This window comes from Muntiacus reevesi, chromosome 5 (genome assembly GCF_963930625.1).
Source record: "Muntiacus reevesi chromosome 5, mMunRee1.1, whole genome shotgun sequence".
NCBI classification, from domain to species: Eukaryota; Metazoa; Chordata; class Mammalia; order Artiodactyla; family Cervidae; genus Muntiacus; species Muntiacus reevesi.
The window spans coordinates 81,295,244-81,321,357 of NC_089253.1; the positions used below are offsets into that span (position 1 = coordinate 81,295,244).

The window sequence follows — 26,114 nt, forward strand, 5'->3', positions numbered from 1 at the left end:
AACCATGAAATTAAAAGATACTTGCTCTTTGGAAGAAAAACTATGACCAACCTAGACAGCATTTTAAAAAACAGGTTACTTTGCCAACAAAGGTCTGTCTGGTCAATGCTATGGTTTTTCCAGTAGTCGTGTATGAATGTGAGAGTTAGACTATAAAGAAAGCTGAGTGATGACGTATTGATGCTTTTGAACTGTGGTGTTGGAGAAGACTCTTGAGAGTCGCTTGGACTGCAGGGAGATCAAGCCATTCAATCCTAAAGGAAACCAATCCTAAATATTCATTGGAAGGACTGATGCTGAAGCTGAAATTCCACTACTTTGGCCACCTGATGCGAAGAACTGACTCATTGGGAAAGACCCTGATGCTGGGAAAGATTGAAGCCGGGAGGAGAATGGGATGACAGAGGATGAGATGGTTGGATGACATCACTGACTCTATGGACATGAGTCTGAGTAAACTCCAGGAGTTGGTGATGGACTAGGAAGCCTGGTGTATTGCAGTCCATGGGGTCACAAAGAGTTAGACATGACTAAGCAATTGAACTGAACTGAATAAACTATAGCTTCTCTGGAGGAAAGGGTACATGCAAAGTAACTATAGTGTCGACTGAAAAAATGTAACTGTAGTGTCCACTGATAAAATGCACAATGTGAGAGTTGTAAGTTAAGTTTTATTTGGGGCAAAATGAGAATTAAAGCTAGGAAACAGTATCAGATAACTCTGAGGAAATGCTCCAAAGAGGTATGGGGAAGGTCAGTCTATATATGATTTTAGTGAAGGGGGGTACATGCAGCCAAGCAAACATTTTTGCAGAGACTTGTTGTTAGTCATGGAGAGCAGACGTCACTATTAATGATTTTAGAGCTTTTATAGGTATGAGGAGATGCAAGAATTTGGGCTTATATAAAATCTTCTCCTGAAAATAAGTATCTGAAGGCTTGTTCTGCCAACAAACTCCTTTCTTCTCTTTTCAAGATCCCCAAAGTACCTTGAGATTCCTGCACCTGTTAGGAGGTGGTTTCCCTAAGTTGCTGAGAACCTAAAAGTTTCCAATCTCTAGAGCAATCAGGTAGAGAGAAAAGATAAGCATTTCAATTCTGCTTTCATAATTAGCTTGAGGGGAGGAGTTTTCTTACATCTGGAAAATACAGATTAGAAGCCAGTAGTGTTTCAGACAGAAACCATAAAAATTACAACCATTTTCACCAGTTCATTCAGTCCTATGTAAATAATCCTTTTTGTTAACAGTGTTATAAAGCCATCAGATTTGCCATTAGAATTCTTTAATGTCTTACCCAGTTCTGCAGTATGATATGAAAGTTATCAGAAATCTGTGCTCGTGAGAAAGCCCTTCCTTAAATCTTCCTGACGAGAAGACATTTTTTCAAGGGCATCAGAGTAAAACCATAGCTGTATATGAATGACAAAAAACTTACAAAGGTGCAGTTAAAGAGCTGATTACAATGCAGTTGACAAAGACACTTGGTTCCTGCTGTGATACACAGAATTTTAGTTACTAACTGGAAAAAAAAATATTTACCAGGGCCTTCCAAATTTTTAGGAATTCCACATAATTTCTAGAATATCAGCATTAAGAAAATTTACCCATATAATATAACCTAAGAAGATTTATTACTCATGTGACAATACTTCCTGTGTAATTTCACATACCAAATGGACCTAGTTAGCTTAGTATCTTTCTTTGGGATGTTTCAGGGAGCCTCTGATACATCCCAAAGTTATCTAGAGGTCAAAGAAACTTCATTAGAATTTAATGTGGAAATTTTGCAAAAAATATCAAAAAGGTTTTTCAACAGTTAGTCATATAGTATCATAGATCACAGTGAAACAATGCTTATTCACTTAACCAAGGTGACAATAAGTAAAGAAAGTGAAAGTTGCTCAGTTGTGTCCAGCTCTGCAACTCCATGGACTATACAGTCCATGGAATTCTCCAGGCCAGAATACTGGAATGGGTAGCAGTTCCCTTCTCCAGGGGATCTTCCCAATCCAGGGACTGAACCAAGGTCTCACACGTTGCAGGCAGATTTTTTTTACTGTCTGAGCCACCAGGGAAGCCCAAGGTGACAATAAAATATTTCAAAGGCAAATACTGAACAGATTGCTTAAAAGGTAAAGAAACAAAAACTCTCTTATCAAAAGCAAGCCAATGTTTTAAGAAATCTTGTCCTCTTAACAAAGAAGAAAATTAAATTCAAGTTTTTCATCAGTTTACTTTTAAAATTCATTTACTCAACTAAATTTATTCTAAACTTAGCCAATCCTGACCATGCACATAATGCTTTTCTCAGAATTTCTTTTCCACAATCCTTCATCACCTTTGGTATCCATGTTGGTTTGTCCCTTATTTTTTCCATCTAGAAACAATCAGTTCTAGGACAAAAATTGCTTTCCTTTCCCTTAACAAAATACAATTTCATTCCTCATACCATCTTTTACTGAAAACACACATCCTACTTTCCTACTATGTAATGAAATGCTTCCCTTATTATTTCTAGTAGCTTTAATTATATTTTAAAGTTAGAATCCTCAACTCTTAAAAACCTTAATTTCTAGTGAAGACTAAGAATTAACCAATTATTAATTAACTTTTATATTTGCATTCTATAGATGGGCAATCATAAATACCAACAATTTCTAAAAATATGTGCTTTCATATAGAAAATATCTCAGTATAGCACCAAACATATTTATTGATAGTTCTAAATACTTTTATTTTTTCTGTAAAGGGACACCAATGTTCAGTAATTAGTTTCAGTATTTTATTTTGTTCTGGAATGACACAGCTGTTCAATCAACTTTCATTATATAACTTAATTCAGTACAACTCTAAAATTTTAAGTTACTAAATATCTGGGGAGATTATTCCTAAATAGACATTCCTAAAATAGTTATTCCCAAAGAGTTTACCCAAAAGCTTTTATTTCATTTACACTTAATTTAGTTATAAAAATTTCATCATTCTAAGTCATTTTTCTTGCTTATAAATTTGCAACAAGCATGAGATCTTATTTGACTTCTATTAAACCTAGGTACAATAAAGGTGTTATACTTAATGTTGACGCTAAAGACATGTCTATATTAATTAAATCAATAAACTTTAACTCCAGGTATTAATTTAATACTGACTATTTCCCAGTTCACATGAACCTGAAATTCATTCTGGCCAGTTTTTCTTTTATATTTCTGAGAATTTATATAAGCACTTGATTTCCTTTAAGCCAATTAAATGGAGCTTATTTACAAATTGGGGCTTCCTAGGTGACTCCGTGGTAAGAATCTACCTGCCAATGCAGAAGCCCCAGAAGACGGGGACTTGATTCCTGGGTCGGAAAGATCCCTGGAGGATGAAATGGCAGCCCACTCCAGGGGACAGGCGCCGGGGTGGCTACAGTCCTTAGGGTCGCAGAGTCGGACACAGCCGAAGTAACTTAGCATAGCACAGCACATTTACAAGTTAAATTTGATTATAGCACCCAAAAGTAAAGACATATAGTTGCACATGTAAATATATAGACAGACACAACCAGAGATTTCATAGCTTCATTTTCTAAACTTAGTCATGAATCAGGTATTACAAAATAAAGCTCACTAGTTTATAACAGTTGGACTGTTAAATTTAAAAGATCTATCTCTCCCCGCACCCCATTCTCAGGAATTAGAGAAGGTATGAATAAGTGTTCCTGAGAGCACTGGTCTCAAGGCACAGGGAGAAAAAGGCAAGTTTTCTTAGAAAGATCTATATTCCCTCAATTTCAGAATTCTGAGAAGATTCCTTTCTTTCAAGCTAACTTTCTCTAACGACTGTGTATGCAATAAAAATGCCCATTTTGGCTATTTTGAGGGCAAATTTTTCCTTTAATTCTCTATTATGTAGGCACTGGCGAGTATGCTTTGTAGATACATAAAGTGGAAGCAGTGGCAGACTTTATTTTCTTGGGTTCCAAAATCACTGTGGATGGTGACTGTAGCCAGGAAATTAAAAGATGCTTGTTCCTTGGAAGGAAAGCTATGACAAATCTAGACAGCATATTAAAAAGCAGAGACATCACTTTGCCAACAAAGATCCATATAGTCAAAGCTGTGGTTTTTCCAGTAGTCATGTATGGATGTGAGAGTTGCATCATAAAGCAGACTGAACACCAAAGAACTGATGCTTTCAAATTGTAGTGCTGGAGAAGACTCTTCAGAGTCCCTTGGACTGCAAGGAGATCCAACCAGTCAGTCCTAAAGGAAATCAACTCTGAATATTCATTGGAAGGACTGTTGCTAAAGCTGAAGTTCCAATACTTTAGCCACCTGATGCGAAGAGCCAGCTTGCTGGAAAAGACCCTGTTGCTGGGAAAGATTGGGGGCAAAAGGAGAAGGGAGCAGCAGAGGATAAGATGGTTGGGTAGCATCACTGACTCAATAGACATGAATCTGAGCAAACTCCAGGAGATAATAGAGTACAGAGGAGTCTGGTGTGCTACAGTCCTTGGGATCACAAGGAGTTGGACATGACTTAGCAACTGAACAACAACAAAGGTACATTAACTCAGTGGGGGTGTTAGAGACTGACTTTCCAATGCCCCTTACTTCTCTATTTCCCATTCTAAAGTTGAATTTGTCAGAGATAAAATTTTACTGATGAAATTATATGATGGGCCAGTGTGCTGCTTGTGAACTTAACCCTCTAGGTATCTCCCTAGAGTCATTTCGGCCTCTTATGTGGCTTGGTTCTCCTGGTCTAAGACTACCATGGGTGTTTGGATCACTGAATGACCAATTCTTGTACATGATCCCTGGATGAGCAAGTCTTTTAATTAATAAATGGATTTTCCCATAGGACCACTGCAAGCTATTAGGACTCCACCACTCCCATAAATTTCTCAGTTGCCTTAAAAGTCATAACCAACCTGGAGGAATCTTGTTCCTCTTCTTCAGAGTAAAGCTCTTATGTAATATCTTTTTTTAATCCCCAAATATTCTGCTGAGGCAGCCGAATAAATGGAAAGTGTCAGATCAACCACTTACCTACACACTCAGCCCAGACCTCTCAGTCTCTTTAAACTGAGAAAACCATGGTATCTTTCAACCAAGTCCATCTGTCCCCAGTATCTTAGTTTTATAAGAGCTTTTTGTTATATAGCTGTTGAGAGCTATTGTTAAATGGCTCTAACAACTTGATACAAAGCAGCAAGACCAGAGGTACTCTGTGTCACAGTGGAATTTGTGCTAGTGGGTCTCAGTTGGGATTGGGTTCAGCCAAAAACTTCTGTGCTCCAGTCCTGCCACCTCAGGTTACCTTAGTGGCCGCTTACTGTACAAAACTATGTACAAATATGTACTCTGCAGCACAGTTCCTAAAATTAGAAAGAGATTGGGGTAAGTAAAGAATGAGACATTCACATGATAGAATGCCAGTCATCCTCCAAAAATCAGGCTGAGGAAGACTAGCCGCTGACATGTGAAAAAGTTCAGATTATGTTGCTCAGAGAAAAGTATCAGTCTACAAAACAGAAGTTGCTCAAGTATTCTATTTTTCTTCAAGAGTCACCTAATTTTTTATTTGTGAAAGATTTTTAAACTCTAGGAGGGTTATCTTTGAATGAAGAGATTATGGATGGTTTTGTTCTCTGTGTGTGTGTGTGATGTCTTCCCCACATAACTATAGGGTATGGGCTAAAAGCTTAGATTTAACTACAGCACAGAATTATTCCAAATGTTCATGAGGTATTGTGTATCTGGCACACAATAAGTATTTTAAAATATTTTTCCAAAAAATTGATCATATTTTATGCAGGAGGAAATGCTGTCGAAGGAGGGGGAAAGGAAGGAGGGGAGAAGCTAGTTCACTCTGTAAAGCTGCCCTAAGACCCTAGTCAGCAGAAGGGCCTTGTGGGGGGGCCTCAGAGTTGGACCCCCACAGGGCCAGAGCAGACCTCTTCTCAGCAGATTTCTGCTTGGAATATGTGGCCTAAAGAGCTAATCCCCCCTCTCCATCCTCTGGTCTCCCAGGGAAACTGCCTCATTTATGTCCTAAAGAGCTTCTCAGATAAAGATGCCAGCACTTATAAATATTGGATGAGAATGAGTTAAAACTACCAGTAGGGACTAAATCTCTCCTGTGGTTCTGAGAAAGAGGTGTTCAGAGACACAATTTAACTAACTCATCCTGACAGGCTTGAAAATGGGCCTGTGCTTCCACATGAAGCCAGACTATGCTTTCCCCAAGGAACTCACACCAGTGAGTCCTCACACACTGTACTGAGCAGCCGCCCTTGATGTGAAGCTGCTACCTTCAACAAAGAGGCTGAGGATTGAATCTAATTATTCACAAAGCAAAGCTGATGAGAAGGCAAGTGCCAACCTGTGAAAGTGGAAAGTCTATGCAACTTCGTTCCTTGAACTGTGTTTCCTGTGGGTGTGCCTAAATAAGATGGCTCATGCCTTAGTTTGGGAACAGAGTTTATTGAAAAAGCTTCTGTAGCACTTCTACTCCGGTTTTTATTTTTCCTTGAATGCAAATTATGTTTATCTTTGAAATTAGCCTTCTCTAAACAGACTACTTCTTTTTTTCTTTTGCTTATCAAGACAAGTCAACATTATTGTGGTTCAGTTTTGAAAAACAAGCCTGTCCTATATGCTATTGGGAAAACCACAGCAAGTTCCAAGGAAACTTACTTGGAACAATTTTTGAGGCTTCTAGCATAATTAGTAATGACAAAACTTATTCATAAACTGAGTAGAATTTTACATGATTAGTCTAAGATTATAAAATAACTCAATAGCATTTTGAAAGTAATATAGGGTTAATTAAATTTGTGAGTTTCATTTGAATTTCTGAGTTTTGGTATTCATCTTATTTGAAGACTCAGCTAGAGATTTATTTTCTGATTGGCTGTTACTGAAACCACACTTGGGGAAAAATATCTTTCTCTGGAACTGCTCATAGCTCAAAAGTCAATACACAGTGGTTGACCACTACTAAGGAATCAACAGAAGTTGAGGTCTTGACCCTTGAGAGCTCAGAACAGTGTTGAACTATGATGAATTTTCTGGAGAAGGAAATGGCAACCCACTCCAGCTTTCTTGCCTGGGAAATTCCACGGCTAGAGAAGCCTGGCAGACTACAGTCCATGTAATCGCAAAAGAGTTGGACACAGCTTAGAGACTAAACAACAACATGCCGAGATTTCAGTAGCCCATTCTGCAGAAGGAGGTGACAGACACTACCTTCCAATACTTTAATCCCTACTAGTGGGATTACAGGTGGAAATCACACCCTGGTTTTACTTATTCTCTCAATGTTCTTTAAACATATGATTCTGTAAGAGATGTGTGTATCTGCAGTCTTTTAAAGCCAAAACTTGACAGGCTGAATCTGTTCTAGCCAGCAAAAGTATCCAGTAAGTTTTTCCCATGTTTGAATTTTCATCAGTATCTAATCCATGTCACATTCTCTGCCACTTAATTAGATGCTGCTGTTCTACCTCCTAGTTGCTCCCATGTATGTCTCCTGTTTCCATGATCAGGAATCAAACTTGCCCAGATCACCTCTGCCACATTCTGACTACTCTGGAGTAGCTTAAGTGACTACTGATGGACTTCCTCTGCCAGGTACATCAACATGTTAAACTCCAGGTTAGGCGTGCTGGGTGTATCCCTTATTTCCTGTGCCGTCATAAAGAATAGCTTCAATGAGCATTTTCTCTCTCCCAAGACATTCCATGCCCAACCAGAGGCTGACACAGACACACCATATCAAGTAAAATGTGCATATATTTAATCTCAAATGGAAAACATACTTGTTCTAAATATGTTGTGAAACTTGGAATATGATCTTAGAAAATCTGAAAGCTTTAAGGAACAGAGAAAAGCTGCTCCTGTGCTTCCTCAATTACATTATGATCAGAAAATGGAAATACCAGCTTATGTCCAAAAACCTTATGGTTTTGGAAGAACTTATATATTAGCTTTATAATCCAGGAAGTACATGGTTTGTGAATAGATATTTCAGTGTTTCAATTTAAAAGGCAAAACCTCTATTGAATCTTTAATAGAGGAGTTTTAGGATACTCTTTTAGTCAGTGGTGCCTTAGGCAGAGAAACCGAAGAACTGTGACATGTGCACCTGCCTTTTGATTTTGTGGGTGGCAGAGAGGCCTCCATCTGTAGAAGACACAGAATGGATAGAAGGCGGCCCGCCCACAGTTCCTAAAACTCCATGCCCTTCCACTGTGCCCTGACCTGGAAGGCACTGAATTGGTGAACTGAGTTGAATTCCCTGGTGTGTGCATAGAACTGCCAGTGCTCAGTAAATATTTACTGACTTGAATATACAGACAAGACTGGATTTTAGCTCTTCTAAACTGAGAGTGGGCTCCTGTGATAATAAACATCTCTTCCTGAATTATGCATTCCTTTGCACTCTGATTCAGCTCTAAACCTTACATCCTATACCCTTTGTCTTCATGGCTGCCGTTAAAATCCACCTCATTTTATTTGTCCTTTAGGAGAAACAGAACGTCATCCATTTCTGGATTCCAGACAAAGGTTGTACACACTCTAGGTCCCTGCTTCTCTAACTGATTTGGTCACAAACTCTCTAAACCGGCTTTTCCCACCTTAATCAGCCTGAGCCTAACCCATCCCTCCAGTCCTTCCCCGAGTCCTGACAGTCTCATAACTCAGCAGTGGGCACCTGGCATATGTGTTCAGTGTGGGCAGTTCTATCAGCAATCTGTCTGGCAGCCTCAGAGGCTTCCTTTCCTTGTTTTGAGTCTTTTGGGACTCTGTTTAGTTACTCTGATCAAATTGCTTGAGAAGCCATTTTTGTCACATTCATGTTGATTCCTTGCTGAGTGGAAGAATGGAGAGTGAGCTTTTAAGGGGCTAAAGAAAAGGTGATGAGACACAGACTCACCAGTAATGAAAAGCTGCTTATAGTCACCAGGAGATGGGATATGTATTAAACAGTTGATGGCTGGAAAACCTCCAGATTAGAGGTAATAATAGGATTTACTAAAAGTCACTTCATTTATCAAAACATTTACCTCAAAAAAAATAAAAGCCTTAGGTACTTAGCTACATTTGCAATAAAATTGTACTGGGTTGGCCAAAAAGTTCATTCAGGTTTTTCCATATGCTCTTACAGAAAAACTTGAATGAACTTTTTGGTCAACTCAATGGTTAATTATAAGAGCTACAACTAACAATCAGGTGTTGTTCTAAGTGTGTGTGTTGTGTGTGTTAAGTCGCTTCAGTCAGGTATATCCCAGGATATCCCACCTCTTTGTGACCCTATGGACTGTAGCCCACCAGGCTTCTCTGTCCAGGGGATTCTCCAGGCAAGAATACTGGAGTGTGTTGTCATGACCTCCTCCTGGGGATCTTCCCAACCCAAGGATCGAACCTGCATCTCTTATGTCTCCTGCATTGGCAGGCAGGTTTTTTATGACTAGCGCCACCTGGGCAGTTCTAAGTACTTCACCTGTATTCTCATTTAACCCTAAAGCATCCCTAAGATGTGGATGCTATTTTTATTGTCACTTAGCAGATAAGAAAACTGAGACAGAGAAAGGCAAAATCTTGTGCCTGAGTTCTCATGGTTCGTCAGTGGTAAAAGATATTTATTGTGCTTATTCTTGGCAGAAAGCTCCATGCACATGATTAGTTAATATTACTGGATTTTTATAAATTACATATATGGCAGAGACAAAAAAATTATAAAAACATCCATCTTCTTCTGTTTATTAGCTCCTATGCCTCCTAAATTAAATAAAATGAAGTTAAATGGAAAAAAAATCTAAGAAATCTGATTGCAGTACTACAATGCATAAAATATAGCTATTTTATAATATCTATAATCTTTTGAAATTTGTCAAAGCATGGTTGGTTGTTTTTAGCAAGACAAGCTGAAGCATGAGGGCTGGTGCCATTCCTGGATCCCAGGTAAAAATGTTTGTCATAAGGAAAAAAGATAGACACAGATTTTAATCTACTTCTAGGGCTTTCAGCAAGTTGCTTTCTTCATCATCCATTTATTTATTTTTTATTCTTTTAACAAATATTTATCATGCTCTTACAGTATACCACTGATGAAGCAGTGATGGATATGATTTGATCTGATTTGGATTTTTAAAAATATCATTTGGCTATTGTTGAGGCAGGGAAACAAGTCAGTGGGGCTGTTGGATTACCCACAGCAAAAGATAAAGATGGTCTGGACTAATGAAGGTAGAAAGAAATAAACATATTCAACGTATGATTTTGGCTATAGAATTGGAAGACCTTGATTAGGCATTGGCTGTGGGAATGGACGAGATGGTTGGAGGGCATCACCGACTCAATGGACATGAGTTTGAGCAAGCTCCGGGAGTTGGTGATGGGCAGGGAAGCCTGGCATGCTGCAGTCCATGTAGCAAAGAGTCAGACATGAGTGAGCAACTGAATTGAACTGTGGGAATGGAGTTGAGGAAAAGAGAGAAATGAAGAATGACCCTGAGGGTTTTAGTCTGAGCAACTGAATGGAAAGTATTATCATTTAATGAGATGAGAAAGATAATAGAAGAAATAAGCGTGGCATTTAGGGAACATAAAGAGCTCTGTTTGAGGCATAGCAAACTGTTTTATGCTGATCAAAATGCAAGTAGAGACATTAGCTTAGGTCTGACCTCTCCTGTGAGTCTAAAGCTCAAAGAAGAGTCAAGCCTACACATATGATTTGAGGAATCATCATATAAAGATAATATCTATAGCCACAGGGCTGGGAAAGGTTTTTTTTTGTTGTTGTTGTTTTTTTTACAAGAGTGAGTATAGCAATATAGTGGGGCCAAGGAGCAAGTAGGATGAATGAGTGAGGTAGGGGAAAGAAGGAGAGAAAAGTTTTGTCCAACCTTGCTGAGAAGCCAAGTTAACTAAGAATAGAGAAGGAGCTGTTGGATTTGGCATCATATAGTTCCTTGGTGAATTTAACAAGGGCAAGATAAGCCAGATTGAAGGGGATTTAAAAAATGGGTGGTCAGGCAAAGAGGAAGAGCAAATATTGGTAACTCATTCCAAATGTTTTGCTACAAGAGAAACAAAGAAATGGAGAACTACAGGAGGCGATAGAAACCAAACTTTTCAGAGAAACTGAAAGGATTGTCTGGTAACATTCAGTGTCCGTTAGATGTTTGTAATCATAATTTTAAATTTAAATGGCTCACTATGATTGTGAGATATTTTTGTTTTTCCCAGCAAACTTTAGCTGTTTGGGTGAAAGCTTAAGGAGGGCAATCAGTTGAATTCATCTTAGTCTGAGATTTTACCAGGGAAATGCTACAGAAAGAGAGTTGATCATGAAAGATAAGCTTGACAAAGAGGGAAATAACACAGGAATTGTGTGATGGAGAGTGAAAAAGTGGTAAGGTCAATGACTTGTCGGGTTTCCCTGATGGCTCAGCGGTAAAGAATCCGCCTGCAATGCAAGAGACGCAGTTTTCATCCCTGGGTCAGGAAGATCCCCTGAAGGAGGAAATGGCAACCCACTCTAGTATTCTTGCCTGGAAAATCCCATGGACAAAGAGCCTGGCTGGCTACAGTCTGTAGGGTCGCAAAGAGTCAGACACGACTGAGTGACAGCATGCACGCGTGATGACTTGTGAATCTGGATGAGGGCAACGCAGAGGCAGGAAGTGGGGAGGGTGGGCTATGCCAATGAGCTGAAAAGAGAAGAAGAATTCAGAAACTGAGTCTGAAAATCATTTTAAATGCACACTTACTGGTAATAATAAGGTCTAGGGGAGTGGGTTACTAGAGGGAAAAAAAAAGGAAAAGATCAATGGAAGTATGAGGGCAAAGTAGCTGAATACTGAATGAGTTAACCTTGTGATTGTTGAAATATGTGACAATACTGCAGGAATAGAGAAAGCAACTAACTAGAGCCTTTAATGAATGACAAAAGCAGACAGTTGAGAAAGGATAACAGCAACCAGTAGTAATGGGGGATATAGCCAAATACCATTAATTTCAGTATAGCTTGGCATATTGAAATATGAAAGAAAAATAGCTTGGAGGTAACAAAGGAGAGTAAGGAGCACACCTACTTCACTTTCTAGTCCTGAGGTACTGGAAATACAAGAGATAAAACAGCTTTCCAATAATGGGACTGCAAAAGAATTAATTGCCTTAGAATCGCTGAGAAGGACTTGGAGAGACTGGCTTGTTTCACACTTATCTTACTGCAGAGAATTATAAAATATGGATAAAAATGCAATCACAGTAAAGAAAGCTATTTTAATGTTTCACAGAGCAATTAAGAGAACTTTTCAATACCCTGAGACAAACAAAAATGGAAATGTAACACACCAAAATTTATAAAATACTGCAAAAGCAGTTCTAAGAGGGAAGCTTATACCAATAAATGCCTACCTCAAGAAAAAATTGTCTTAAGTAACTTAACTGTACACCTCAAGGAACTAGAAGAAGAGCTAATAAAGACCAAAGTTAGTAGAAGAAAGGGAATAAATACTATACCAGAAATAAATGAAATAGAGGATTAAAAGACAGTAGAAAACAATGAAACTAAAAGCTGGTTCTTCAAAAAGATACGCAAAGGTGACAAATATTTAGCTTGACTCACCAAAAAAGAAGAGTGAGGGAAGATTCAAATAAAATCAGAAATGAAAGAGGAGCTATTATAACCAATACCACATTTTATTGGCCTAAAATCTACCATGTAGATCAATGGAACAGAGTAGAGGACTCAAAACTAAACCCACACATGGGTGGTCAGTTCATTTATGACAAGAAGGCCAAGAATATACAGTGGGGAAGAAAGCCGTTTCAATGAATGGCGTTGGTAAAATTGGACAACCACATGCAAAATATAAGGGCTTCCCTGGTGGCTCAGTGGTAAAGAATCCACTTGCAATATAGGAAACGCAGGAGATTCGGGTTCGATCCCTGGGTTGGGAAGATCACCTGGAGGAGGGAATGACAATTCACTCCAATATTCTTGCCTGGAAAATCCCAGGTCAGAGGAGCCTGGCGGGCTACAGTCCACAGGATCACAAAGAATCGGACACAAGTTGCTGAAGCAACTTGGCATGTACACGCATGTAAAGCAACCACATTTCCTTTTGTACAACTAGTTTTTCTCTTTTAGTTAATGATTCTATGTACTTTCTATTAAATCATCTCAAACCTCTACAAGTTACAACCTTAAGATAGTCTGGCACATCAGCCTACCCATCTTATTTACTTTTTCTTGGCAATACCCTTTCTGGATCCCTCTTTCACATTTCAAGTCTACAGACCATTCCACAAGCTTTCTGGGCCTGTTACAGGGGGACTTACCTTCACCATCATGCTAAGAATTCAGTTTGCTTCCATCTTAAGTAGTCTTCTACATTCCCCCCCACCCCCTGCCTTTTTTTCCCCCTTATTATGATAGAGCCCTTTCTTCAGTAACTTTCTGAAAAATGTTGCACTTAAAACCTTTTCATATCTGAAAATATTTTTATTTTATCTTCAGATTTTGTTAGATATACAATTTGTTTCCTCGTAGACTATTTCCTAGTTTTCTTTGTTCCTTTGTTACCTGGTATATTTGAGATTTACTGATCTTTTGCATGTTATCATTTTTTTAAGTTTGTTTTCTCTCTGAAAGCTTTCAGAATCTTATTTATTTCCACTGTTCTGAAAGCTTATCATGATATGTGTGTGAGTCTTTTTTAAGTTCTTGACTAGGGAATGGAGTCTTTTATTTTTATTTTTTAATTTGGAGGCTAGTTACTTTACAATATTGTAGTGGTTTTTGCCATACACTGACATGAATCAGCCATGGGTGTACATGTGTCCCCCATCCTGAACCCCCCTTCCACCTCCCTCCCCGTCCCATCCCTCAGCGTTGTCCCAGTGCACCGGCTTTGAGTGTCCTGTTTCATGCATTGAACTTGGACTGGTCATCTATTTTACATATGATAATATACATGTTTTAATATTGTTCTCTTAAATCATCCCACCCTTGCCTTCTCCCACAGAGTCCAAAAGTCCATTCTTTATATGTGTCTCTTTTGCTGTCTCGCATATAGGGTCATTGTTACCTTCTTTCTAGCTTCCATATATATGCATTAATATACTGTATTGGTGTTTTTCTTTCTGACTTACTGCTTTCTGTATAATAGGCTCCAGTTTCATCCACCTCATTAGAACTGATTCAAATACATTCTTCTTAATGACTGAGAAATATTCCATTGTGTATATGAACCACAGCTTTCTTATCCATTTATCTGTCAATGGGCATCTAGGTTGCTTCCATGTCCTGGCTATTATAAACAGTGCTGCAATGAACTTTGGGGTACACGTGTCTCTTTCAATTCTGGTTTCCTTGGTGTGTATGCCCAGCAGTAGGATTGCTGGGTCATATGGCAGTGTTTTTTTCCAGTTTTTTAAGGAATCTCCACACTGTTCTCCATTGTGGCTGTACTAGTTTGCATTCCCACCAACAGTGTAAGAGGGTTCCCTTTTCTCCACACCCTCTCCAGCATTTATTGCTTGTAGACTTTTTTGATAGCAGCCATTCTGACTGGCATGAGATGGTACCTCATTGTGGTTTTGATTTGCATTTCTCTGATAATGAGGGAGGTTGAACATCTTTTCATGTGTTTGTTAGCCATCTGTATGTCTTCTTTGGAGAAATGTCTGTTTAATTTTTTGGCCCATTTTTTGATTGGGTTGTTTATTTTTCTGGTTTTGAGCTGCATGAGTTGTTCATATATTTTTTAGATTAATTCTTTGTCAGTTGCTTCATTTGCTATTATTTTCTCCCATTCTGAAGGCTGTCTTTTCACCTTGCTTATGGTTTCCTTCGTTTTGCAAAAGCTTTTAAGTTTAATTAGGTCACATTTGTTTATTTTTGCTTTTATTTCCATTACTCTGGGATGTGGGTCATAGAGGATCCTGCTGTAATTTATGTCAGAGAGTGTTTTGCCTATGTTTTCCTCTAGGAATTTTATAGTTTCTGGTCTTACATTTACATCTTTAATCCATTTTCAGTTTATTTTTGTGTATGGAGTTAGAAAGTGTTCTAATTTCATTCTTTTACAGGTGGTTGACCAGTTTTCCCAGCACCACTTGTTAAAGAAATTGTCTTCTCCATTGTATATTCTCGTGGAGGCTTTTATATTTGAGAAACTTATGTCCTCAGTTCTTATAAATTTTCTTTATAATTTATTTTATTTTTTAAATTTTATTTGGAAAAGAATTCAAATCCACAAAAAGCTACAAGAATGACTCAATAAATACCTTTCTGCCCTGCATGTATTACACTGGTTCTCCTCCAGGGGAGATTTTGTCTGCAACCAGGGGACAGGTTTTGAGGCAATGTCTGGAGACATTTTTGGTAGTTACAACTAGCAGACTCTACTAGAATCTTTTATAATTTCTTTCCCTCTGATTTTGTTCTCTCTGAAACTCTCATAAGTAGATTTTCAAATCCTTTAATTGCTACTTTAAAAATCACACTTGTCAACCTTTCTTTCTTCTTTTAAGTAAACCTTTTTTTCTCACTCACAGACCTTGAGTTACTAGTTCCCCTAATGTATCCTTTATGCATCAGCTTTTCAATGGTCATTTCCATTCCTTTAAGTTCATTATGTGTTGTAAATCATGTTGAATTTGAGTTTCTGGATCACTATTTTGGTTGTCAGCACTGTTTTTATTAAGTTGACTTGATTGAATTTATTTTTGGATCCTCTTAATTCTTATGAACATCTTCTTGTTCTTAGATTACTCTTTTGTAATGTCTTCTCAAATGTCCTTAAGATTTCCTGTTTCCTCTTGTTTGATTTGCCTCAGCAGTAGCCATATGCTTTTTCAACTTGACTTGCTTCCTCTAGGCTGTTGATTTGTGTTAGGTGAACTGACATGTTCAATGTAGGCAGGCTTGCTACTTCAGAAACCTGGCAGATTTGGCTGCACAGTCTTCTGTAACTACTGGGACAGCAAATGGTAAGGAAGAATGATGTGGGCTTTGCCAAGAAAGTAAACTTCTGAAGCTTCCGGGTCCCCATCCTCCCTGGCATTGCAGCAGTGCTGGGCTCTGGAAGAACGCCTCCTTCCAGTGAGCTCTGGCCCTGAGACAGAAGCCTCAGGAGGGCTGTTCGTCCTCTGCTCTCTGTCTTGTTATCTAGGTAAATAGTTGTGTGACTCCAGGAGGGAGGAAGAAGAGAGAGGTAGTAATAAGTACGAGCTCTGGCCACCAACATCCCAGACCTTATCATATTTTATTACAACTGATGAGCCGTTTTAAATCATGTTTCACCTCTCTGTTTTGAATATGGAATTTTTTGTATAGCTTATTATGTATAATTTAAGCAAAATTTTATTTTTTTCTTGGCAATGATTTTTTTATTTTTAAGCGTTTTAAAAATTATAGTTCATTTACAGTGTTGTTAGTTTCAGGTATATAGCAAAGTGTTATATATATATTTATATATCATAACATTGTAAATTAACTATACATCTCAATTTATATATGTTCTTTTTCAGATTCTTTTGCATTATAGGTCTTTATAAAATTATTTAATACAGCTCTCTGTGCTATACAGTAGATCCTTGTTGTTTAAATTTGGGATTAACATAAAATAGTGTGTGTATGTTAATCCCAAATTCCTAATTTATTTCCCACATCCCCAGGTATCCCCTTTGGTAACCATAGGCTTGTTTCCTGTGTCTGTGAGTCTATTTCTGTCTTGTGAACAAGTTCATTTATATCATTTTTTAAGATTCCACATATAAGTAATATATGATATTTTTCTTTGGTTTACTTCACTTAATATGGTAATCTCTAGGTCCATCCATGTTGCTGCAAATGGCATTATTTCATTCTTTTGTATGGCTAATTAATGCTCTATTGTGTATATATACCATATCTTCTTTATTCATTTATCCATTGATGGCTTTTCATGTTGCTTCCATGTCTTGGCTTTTGTAAATAATGCTACTATGGACACTGGGGTGCATATCTTTTCGAATTAAAGTTTCTTCCATATATATGCCCAGAAATGGGATTGCAGGATCATTTGGTAACTCTATTTTTAGTTTTGTAAGAAACCTCTATACTGTTCTCCACAGTGAATGTACCAGTTTTCATTCCCACCATCAGCGTAGGAGGGTTCCTTTTTCTCTACACCCTCTCCAGCATTTACTATAAGCAAATTTTGTTTTTAAATATAATTTTATTTTAAAGCCTAATGATCCCTTAAATCAAACATTCCTATAGATAGCATAACTGTTGAACTTTGAGGCAATAACAAAGCAAGGCTTTTCCCTGGAAATGGTCCCTGTGAGCCCAGATCTGTAGACTAAAAGCAAAGTATCAAAGACAACCTGTGAAAAATTCTACAACATAGTTTCGACAGTATTTGAATAGATATGTTAGAACTAAAACTGAAATGTGCACTTAAGATTCACTTTTTTCATAACTGAAACATATAACTGATTGTCTAAAAATTTTTTCAAATATCACTCACTGAATGATTTGAAAACAAATACGTCATGACTGGTGATTTTTACCCTTCGATGTTCCCTTTAACCTTCAGGCCAATGGATTCCAAAATGTTGCTGATTAAATTGATGAAACTGTACTGGTTTTATTAAAGCTCCCAAGAATAGGCTATGACCTTTTTCATTGCTCACACAAATCAATACATTCAGAAGAAGAGACACTTGATTGGTAAGATAGATTTCTGCTGCAAACTTTGCTTTCAGGAAACATCTATAAGCCTTTCCAGAAATCTATAATTACTAATACTGATACATTTCCCTTTGATATATGCTTAAGGTTCATTAACTATCTGTGTTCAAAAGCTGGTGATAAACTCATTTTTATTAGGGATACATTAACATGGGATAAAATACTTAAAAATAAGACAATGGTAAATACTAAATTTAGGATCATAGTTGTATCAGAGAAAAGTGGTGGAGATATGGGTTCAAGCATAAACATACAAACAGCTTTAATGCAGAATATCTCACTTGTGAGACTGTCAATATTTTGGGCAGGATAAGTCTTTGTTGTGGGAGACTGCCTAGTGTATTGCCAGGTATTTAGCCACATCCCTGAGCTCTCCCCACTGGAAGTTAATAGTGTTCCTCTAACCAGTTTTGACAAGCCAAATTGTCTCCAGTTTTTGCCACAGGTTTCATGGGGGAAAGGGATCAGAATCATCACAGGGTGGGAAGCACTGCTTTAATCAGAGTGATAAACTTTCAATTTTTATTTTTAATAAGAAGGGGGATTCACCAATGTCCATTTGTAATAGAGCTACATAATTTTCTTATAAGTTACATATATTCTCTTGAATATATAAATGATATATCATAAAATTTACTAAAGCTCTAGTAATATGCTTTGAACAGGTGACTTTCTAGAAGTAAACTTAGAGAAAGCTTTGTTTGATTTTCTTTCATGATCACCAAAGGGAATGTGGAGCTTTATTTTCCGTTTTTAATCACAATGTACTAACATATTTCCTTTTGTGTCATCATGAAGAATATTTTGACAGGATGTTTATTTTAAATTTGAAATATTTAATCATGCGATTTTTAGCAACTGGCTCGTTGCTAAAAATTGCATAATTTTTAGCCCAGAACTGAATATTTTTAGCCTAACATTAAAAATATACATATAGAGGTTGTAGGACTTCTATGTGCACAAAACAAAGTACAGTTTTATCTGATTCATACCATAAGAATAAGTTAGTAAAGAAACATAATCCCTCCAAACCCAGTTTAAATAACAATTGATTTATTCTAAAGATTTAGAGAAACTCAAGGTCTGAAGCGGAACTGGTCTGAGGATACAGGGCTGGCAAAGACTGCCCCCCCCCTCCATTTTCATGTCCTGGGAACACATTGTCTTTTTATCTCTTTTCCCCATGTGACTGGTTGTTTCACACTCTCTCTGAAGCTTGCCTTCTCCTACCCTTCATTTATGTGGACTTGGACAATCATGTCATCCTCTGTGTGTTTATGACTCCAGCATAGCTTCTTTGCCTTGATTTTTTTGTGTCTCAATGTTGGATTCTCAAAAGAAGAAATCTTATTGGTCATCATAGTTCAGGTGTATGCATTTGGTTTATCCACCTGTGGCAAAATAGAGACTAAACTGATATACATAGTACCTATGATAGTACCTAGACCTTTCCATTTTGCATCATGTGGGTGCCCTTAGCACTCTAAGAAGAGGGTATTGGCCAAAAAGAAAGGATGCACCTCTCAACCACATGTAGCATCAATTAAAGACATATCCATATTCCCTTTCATGAAAGAGACAGAGACAGAGAGAAATGCTAGATATAAAGAAGATACGTGCATGTGTACATGTGTGCTCAGTCACTTCAGTCATGTCTGACTCTTTGCAAGTCTATGGGCTGTAGCCCACTAGGCTCCTCTATCCATGGGATTCTCCAGACAAGAATACCTGGAGTGAGTAGCCATGCCTTTCTCCAGGGGATCTTCCTGACCCAGAGATGTCTCTTGTTTGGCAGGTAGATTCTTTACCACTGAGTCACCAGGGAAGCCCAAAAAGACAGTAGAATGAGGAGAATTTACATAACCAATAAAAAAGATAGTTTAGAAGTACATGTAAAATAAATTCTTTAAGTAAAATATTGAATAATATGTTCATAATAAAATGAGGAACACTTCAGTTCAGTCGCTCAGTCATGTCCGACTCTGTGACCCTATGGACCACAGCACGCCAGGCCTCCCTGTCTACCACCAACTCCCAGAGCTTACTCAAACTCATGTCCATAGAGTCGGTGATGCCATCCAACCATCTCATCCTCTGTCATCTCCTTCTCCTCCCACCCTCAATCTTTCCCAGCATCAGGGTCTTTTCCAGTGAGTCAGTTCTTCGTATGAGGTGGCCAAATTATTGGAGTTTCAGCTTCAGCATCCTTCCAATGAATATTCAAGACTGATTTCCTTTAGGATGGACTGGTTGCATCTCCTTGAAGTCCAAGGGACTTTCAAGAGTCTTCTCCAACACCACAGTTCAAAAGCATCAATTCTTTGGTGCTCAGCTTTCTTTATAGTCCAACTCTCACATCCATACATGACTACTGGAAAAACCATAGCCTTGACTAGACGGACCTTTGTTGGTAAAGTAATGTTTCTGCTTTTTAATATGCTGTCTAGGTTGGTCATAACTTTTCTTCCAAGGAACAAATGTCTTTTAATTTCATGGCTGCAGTCATCATCTGCAGTGATTTTTGGAGCCCAAAAAATTAAAATCTGCCACTGTTTTCACATCTATTTCCCATGAAATGGTGGAACCAGATGCCATGATCTTAGTTTTCTGAATTGAATATAACTAAATATATATTTGTAAATATATAAATTATATAAATATAGTATCTAAATTAAGGTATAAATTAAGATAAAGCATTATCTTCAGAAATAGATGGGAATTAGATTTAGATAGAAAAAAAATAAATAGTTCTTTTTTAAAAAGTGATATTTCAAAACCGTATGTAGACAAATAGTTTTCCAGGTATATCATCAAATATTTTCAGTGAGTTTTCTTACACCAAGTCCAGTAATTTGTAGGGGAAAAAAAGATATGCCATGTGTTGTAACATAGCTGCCTTGACCCTGGTCACAGAGAGGTGTTCAGTAAGTGGGAGTTACTGTTATTATTATATATTGCTTGATCTCTACACACAGCTCCATTGGCCTTGTAGCTCTGGCCTTAGTAGAGCATCACTGTCTTCCAAGCTCTCAGCCTTCACTTGGGGTTCCTTAGTAGAGTGACGGGTCACACCTTTCTGATCTTTCAGATATTCAGTACCCTCTTGCCATCTGAACAACAGGGATGAAGCAGATCCTGATCATTTTAAATTTTACACTTTATTTGATATGCTTGAATTTGTTTTTATTTCTTCCAGTTTTATTGACATATTGACATACAGTACTATATGTTTAAGGTGGATTTGACTTATGTACAGCATGAAATGTTCATCACAGTAAGTTTACTAAATGTCTATCTTCTCATATAGATACAGAATTAAAGAAATAGAAAAAAATTTGTGATGAGAACTCTAAGGATTTACTCTTTTAAAAACTTTCACCTCTAACATACAGCATTGTTAATCATATTTTTAATGTTGTACATCATAGTGCTTCTTTATCTTATAAATGGAACTTTGTACATTTCAGTTGCCTTCATTCAATTCTCCCTGCTTTTGTCTTTTATCCTTCCTACTACCTTTATACATCACTGATTTACTACTTTTACTATATATTTTCCTTTACCAATGAAGTTTTTTTTTTCCTTTCATAATTTCCATGCTTCTGGTCCCTATAACATTTCACTATAAAGCTGCTTTAGTGGTGCTAGCTTTTGTTTGTTTGTAAAACTTTTGATTTCTCCATCAAATCTGAATGAAAGCCTTGTCAGATATTCTTAGTTGTAGGTTTTCCTCTTTCTTCTCTTTAAATATATCATGCAGTTCCCTTCTGGCCTACAGATTTCTGCTGAAAATTCAGCTGAGAGCCTCATGGGAGTTCCCTTGTAGGTAATTCATTGCTTTTCTCTTGCTGCTTTTAATTTTCTATCTTTAACTTTTGACATTTTAATTACAACTTGTCTTGGTATGATCTTCTTAGCATTGATCCTGTTTGGGACTCTCTATACTTCCTGGACCTAGATATCTGTTACCTTCCCCAGGTTAGAAAAGTTTTCAGCTATTATGTCTTCAAATATGTTCTCTTCCCCTTTCTCTCTCTCTCTTTTCCTTATGGGAGCCCTATTGTATGACTTTTAGCATGTTGGATGTTGTTCTTGATGGCTTGTAAATGGTCCTCCATTCTTTTTATTCTTATTCTTTTTTCTACAGCAAACCCAAGGTCACTTTGATGCTCTTCCTCCACAGATGAGAAAATGATTCCATTAGTGCTGGTCAGTCTAGTGCTATTGAAGGGCACAGCCATTTAAACTGGCCAGCATCTCTGTTACGGATTGAGTTGTGTCTCCCCAAAGACTGGTTGAAGACCTACCCCACCCTATACCTCCAATTATGAACTTATTTAGAAATAGGGATTTTGCAGATATAATTAATTAAGATAGGGTCATGCTGTAGCAGGGTGGGCCCTTAATCCAGCATAATTGGTGTCACTATAAGAAGAGGAGAAGACAGACACACATAGGGAGAAGATGTCATGTGGCAACAGAGGTGGGAAGATTGGGGTGATACATCTGTAAGCCAAGGAATGCCAAATATTGATGGCCACCACAAGGAGCTGGGAAGAAGCAAGAAACGATTCTCCTCTACAGGTTTCAGAGGGAGCATGGCCCTGCTGACATCTTGAACTTCTAATCTCTAGAACTAAGAAAGAATAAGTTTCTAATTTTTTAAGCCACTCAGTTTGTGGTACTTTGTCATGGCAGCCCTAAGAAAGTAACACTCTCCAAAGACAAACGCTGCTCTTCATCCACTTAGGAGCACTGGCAACTGCCTCTGGAGGTATCACACCCTCCATGCAGATTTGGGTCTCTCCATGATTGCCATGGTAACTCCCCACTTTGGACATTCAGATTCCGCCTTTCCCAACTGTTCGTCCTCTGGGATGTTACTATTTCAGGACGGCTGAAGGCTAAGGAACATGTGCCTGTACTTATCTAGGATAATGAGTTTGCTCCACCCACAGAGAAAATCTTCCTGGATGCTTTCTTCACCTCAGATCCTCTCCCAGCTTCCTGGTTTCTCTTTCTATCTTCCTGCCACAAGAACCCAGATGCATACTTAACATCTCCCCAAGAGTTATAGGTTAAGTTTATAGTGTAAATCACTCTTTCTTTCTGTATCCTGAAATGTAGCCATGTGTATGTTTTGGCGGGAGTGGGACCAGGGGAGGCCTTCCCTGACAGCTCAGTTAGTAAAGAATCCACCTGCAATGCAGGAGACCCCGGTTCAATTCCTGGGTTGGGAAGATTCACTAGGCTGCCCACACCAATATTTTTGCACTTCCCTTGTGGCTCAGCTGGTAAAGAATCTGCCTGCAATGTGGGAGACCTGGGTTCAATCCCTGGGTTGGGAAGATCTCCTGGAGAAGGAAAAGGCTACCCACTCCAGTATTCTGGCCTGGAGAATTCCATGGACTATATATTCCATGGGGCTACAAAGAGTTGGACACAACTGTGTGTGTGTGTGTGTGTGTGTGTGTGTGTGTATGTAACTGGATCACTTTGCTGTATGCCTGAAACTAATGCAATATTATAAATCAATATATGAATCAATAAAGAAAATGAAGGCCAGTTCCTTGTTGAGGAAAGTCATATTGTTAAGAAAGACCAACCTTTTTACTGATTGCAAAACTGTAGGAAAAGTATCCCAAAAGTAGAAGAAAAGAAGAGCATGCACGCCTATCTCACTATCTGAATGATAAATCAAGGAGGAGGGATCTGAGTCAGATCTGACTTGAGAAGCGATGATCTTGTCATTTCCTAGGGAAAACTTATTCTCTTGTATTCCTTTGTATTCTTTTTGGGAATAAAGTAGCTCCTCAGGGGTCCTCTATGAACTAAACTAATGTCAATGTGTGGCTTCCTTGAGTACCAGCTGTGGTGGATGCAGACCATGAGTGTTGCTGCGGGTAGGTGACTGCACGTTCAAGGCCCTGACACAGAGGCTGACTGGGATTTCCTTAAACTCCTAGGAGCTGAGGTGACCTACATGAACATGACTGCCTACAACAAGGGCCGACTGCAGTCCTCCTTCTGGATTGTGGACAAGCAGCATGTTTACATCGGCAGTGCCGGTTTGGACTGGCGGTCTCTGGGACAGGTAATCTTTTCATTACATAGAGTTTTGTCAGCATCAAAATTACCGCCTGCATAAAACCCTCAGTCACCTCTACTGTGATTGAGAGAATTTAAACCTACAGGATTTATTTATTTTTTAACTACACAGTTTTAGTAGTTTTACCCTCAATTAAAGCAAAATAATAAACCTTTCCTTGTCAGAATCATCTCACCAAAAGAACTGCCATTGCTTCAGTGCTTTTATAACTCAGATGCTCTTCCCACATTCTTTAGAGCATGTGCTGTGCTGCGCCTAGTCACTCAGTCGTGTCCGACTCTCTGTGACCCCATGACGGTAGCCCGCCAGGCTTCTCTGTCTGTGACATTCTCCAGGCAAGAATAGTGGAGTGGATAGCCATTCCCTCTGGGGGTTCTTCCTCCTGATGCTTGACCCTCAGACTCTCTGGACTTCCAGGATGGTACAGTGGTAAAGAATCTGCCTGCCAATGCAGGAGATGCAGGAGATGTGAGTTCGATCCCAGGGTGGGGAAGAATCCCATGGACAGGGGAGCCTGGCAGGCTACAGTCCATGGGGTCGCAAAGAGTCATCATGACTTAGTGACTAAACAACAATAGATTCTCTTAGAGGGCTATTTTTATGTGGAAGTTTCTCTGTGTAGCTTATATGGGTTTGATTTTTTTTTTTTTTTTTTTAATGTGAGGGCTGTTTTTGCAATGGATGTCTGCCACCTCTTTTCTCCATGTATGCTGATCTTCATCCCCTTGATAACAGTGGGATTGAAACTGTGGTGACCAGAGCCTGCACCGGGTATTGAGCAGGGCCTTCTCTCTGCTCTGTGATTGTTACTGCCCTGTTAGAGATGGGGTTGGCTCCCCAGCGGTTGGAGTAGAGACGTCCAGGTCTGTATCTTAGCCATATTTCTCTCCTGTGATGTGAGGTAGGTGGGACTGAATACTTCCGCTGGAAGGGAAGCCACTGGAGCTGTTCCTCCTCTGGAGCTGTTCACCTGTGGGTGTGCTCTGTTGTGTCGCTTTTCACGCCCCGTGCTGGCTCACAAATCACACTGTTGGAGGCCCTGCTCTCAGCCCTGCTGTACCTGTGGGTATGCTGGCAGTTGGCCCTGGTGTGTCTCAGGCATTGTTTTCACCGGACCATCTGTGCGTATCCATCGGTCAGGTCCCAGGACTGTAGTAACCATGCATCTGGACCCACTCTGGGGGCTGTGGAGGCAGCTTAGATTTCGCCTGGTCCAATAGGGTCACAGAAAGTCAGACACAACTGAGTGTCTGAGCAGAGAACAGAATCCTGGCATGTCTATGCCCACAAAGCCCATAGGTCCTAAACCTACACCTGTCTCAGCTATGGGAGCATTTATCTGTTCAAATATCCCACAGCTGCTGAGTTTCCAAAGCCAGCAGTGGGGGTGTAAGTCCAGGAGAGATTTCAGCTCTTCCTCCTTGGTCACAGGGCCCCTGGATCTCAGCTGTAGTTTCAGCCCCACTTTTGCATGTTTGTCTCCCACCAGCATCTACTTCCAAGGCTGCCTTGGAACACACATGCCTGCCCAGGTGGGCAGAGAGAGGCAGCGATGGGTGGGGCATGTGAGCTACTCAGGTGAGTGCCCCTCCCGGTGCCCATGGAGGCAGGGACCAGCGCATGGGGATGAGGGCTGCAGTGGTAGCCCCACTGCTTGCGGGCCATTCAACAGTGGCTCCCTGTAGCTATGGTGGCCCAGGCTCTTCCACAAACATTTCCAGTTGTGGAGTTTCTTACTCTCATTCCTTCAGGCTGTCTCTTTACAGCCAGCAGCTGTCCCCTCACTGGGTCTGCTCTCCAGACCCTACATTCCAGCACCCAACCCCTCTCTGCACCAGCAAACACATGTCTCAGGCTGAGGCCAGACAGCTCTGGCACTTACCTCCCGGGTAGGTCTTATGCTGTCCTGCCTGCCACAGACGGGTCGCCACCCTCTCCTCTGAGCCCCCAAAGCTCCTCTTCTGTCCCAGTTGATCTCCCCACTGGTGAGAGGGCCTCCCCAGTTGCAGGAACCTTTCCTTTCCTTCAGCTCCCCTCCAGAGGTGCAACACTTTATCCCATTGCCTTGTTTCTATTTGTCTTTCTTTTGTCCTACCTGGCTGTGTGGGGGTTTTTCTTATTGTTTCAGGTGCCCAAGGTCCTCTGGTAGTGTTCAGCAAGTCCTCTGTGAGAACTGTTCTGTTAGTAGATGTATTCTTTTTTTATTAATTAATTAATTAATTTTTGGCTGTGCTGGGTCTTCGCACGACTTTTACTGC

The 26,114-nt window shown here is 39.2% G+C and overlaps 1 protein-coding gene across 1 annotated transcript in view; it reads left to right on the forward strand.

The window, feature by feature from the left end:
• PLD5 (phospholipase D family member 5) overlaps positions 1-26,114 on the forward strand; it is a 382,456-nt gene that overhangs the window by 280,159 nt on the left and 76,183 nt on the right. The window contains exon 5 of the mRNA XM_065935649.1: positions 23,714-23,841. Within this exon, the coding sequence (XP_065791721.1) occupies positions 23,714-23,841 (128 nt within the window). The remainder of the gene's footprint in view (positions 1-23,713; positions 23,842-26,114) is intronic.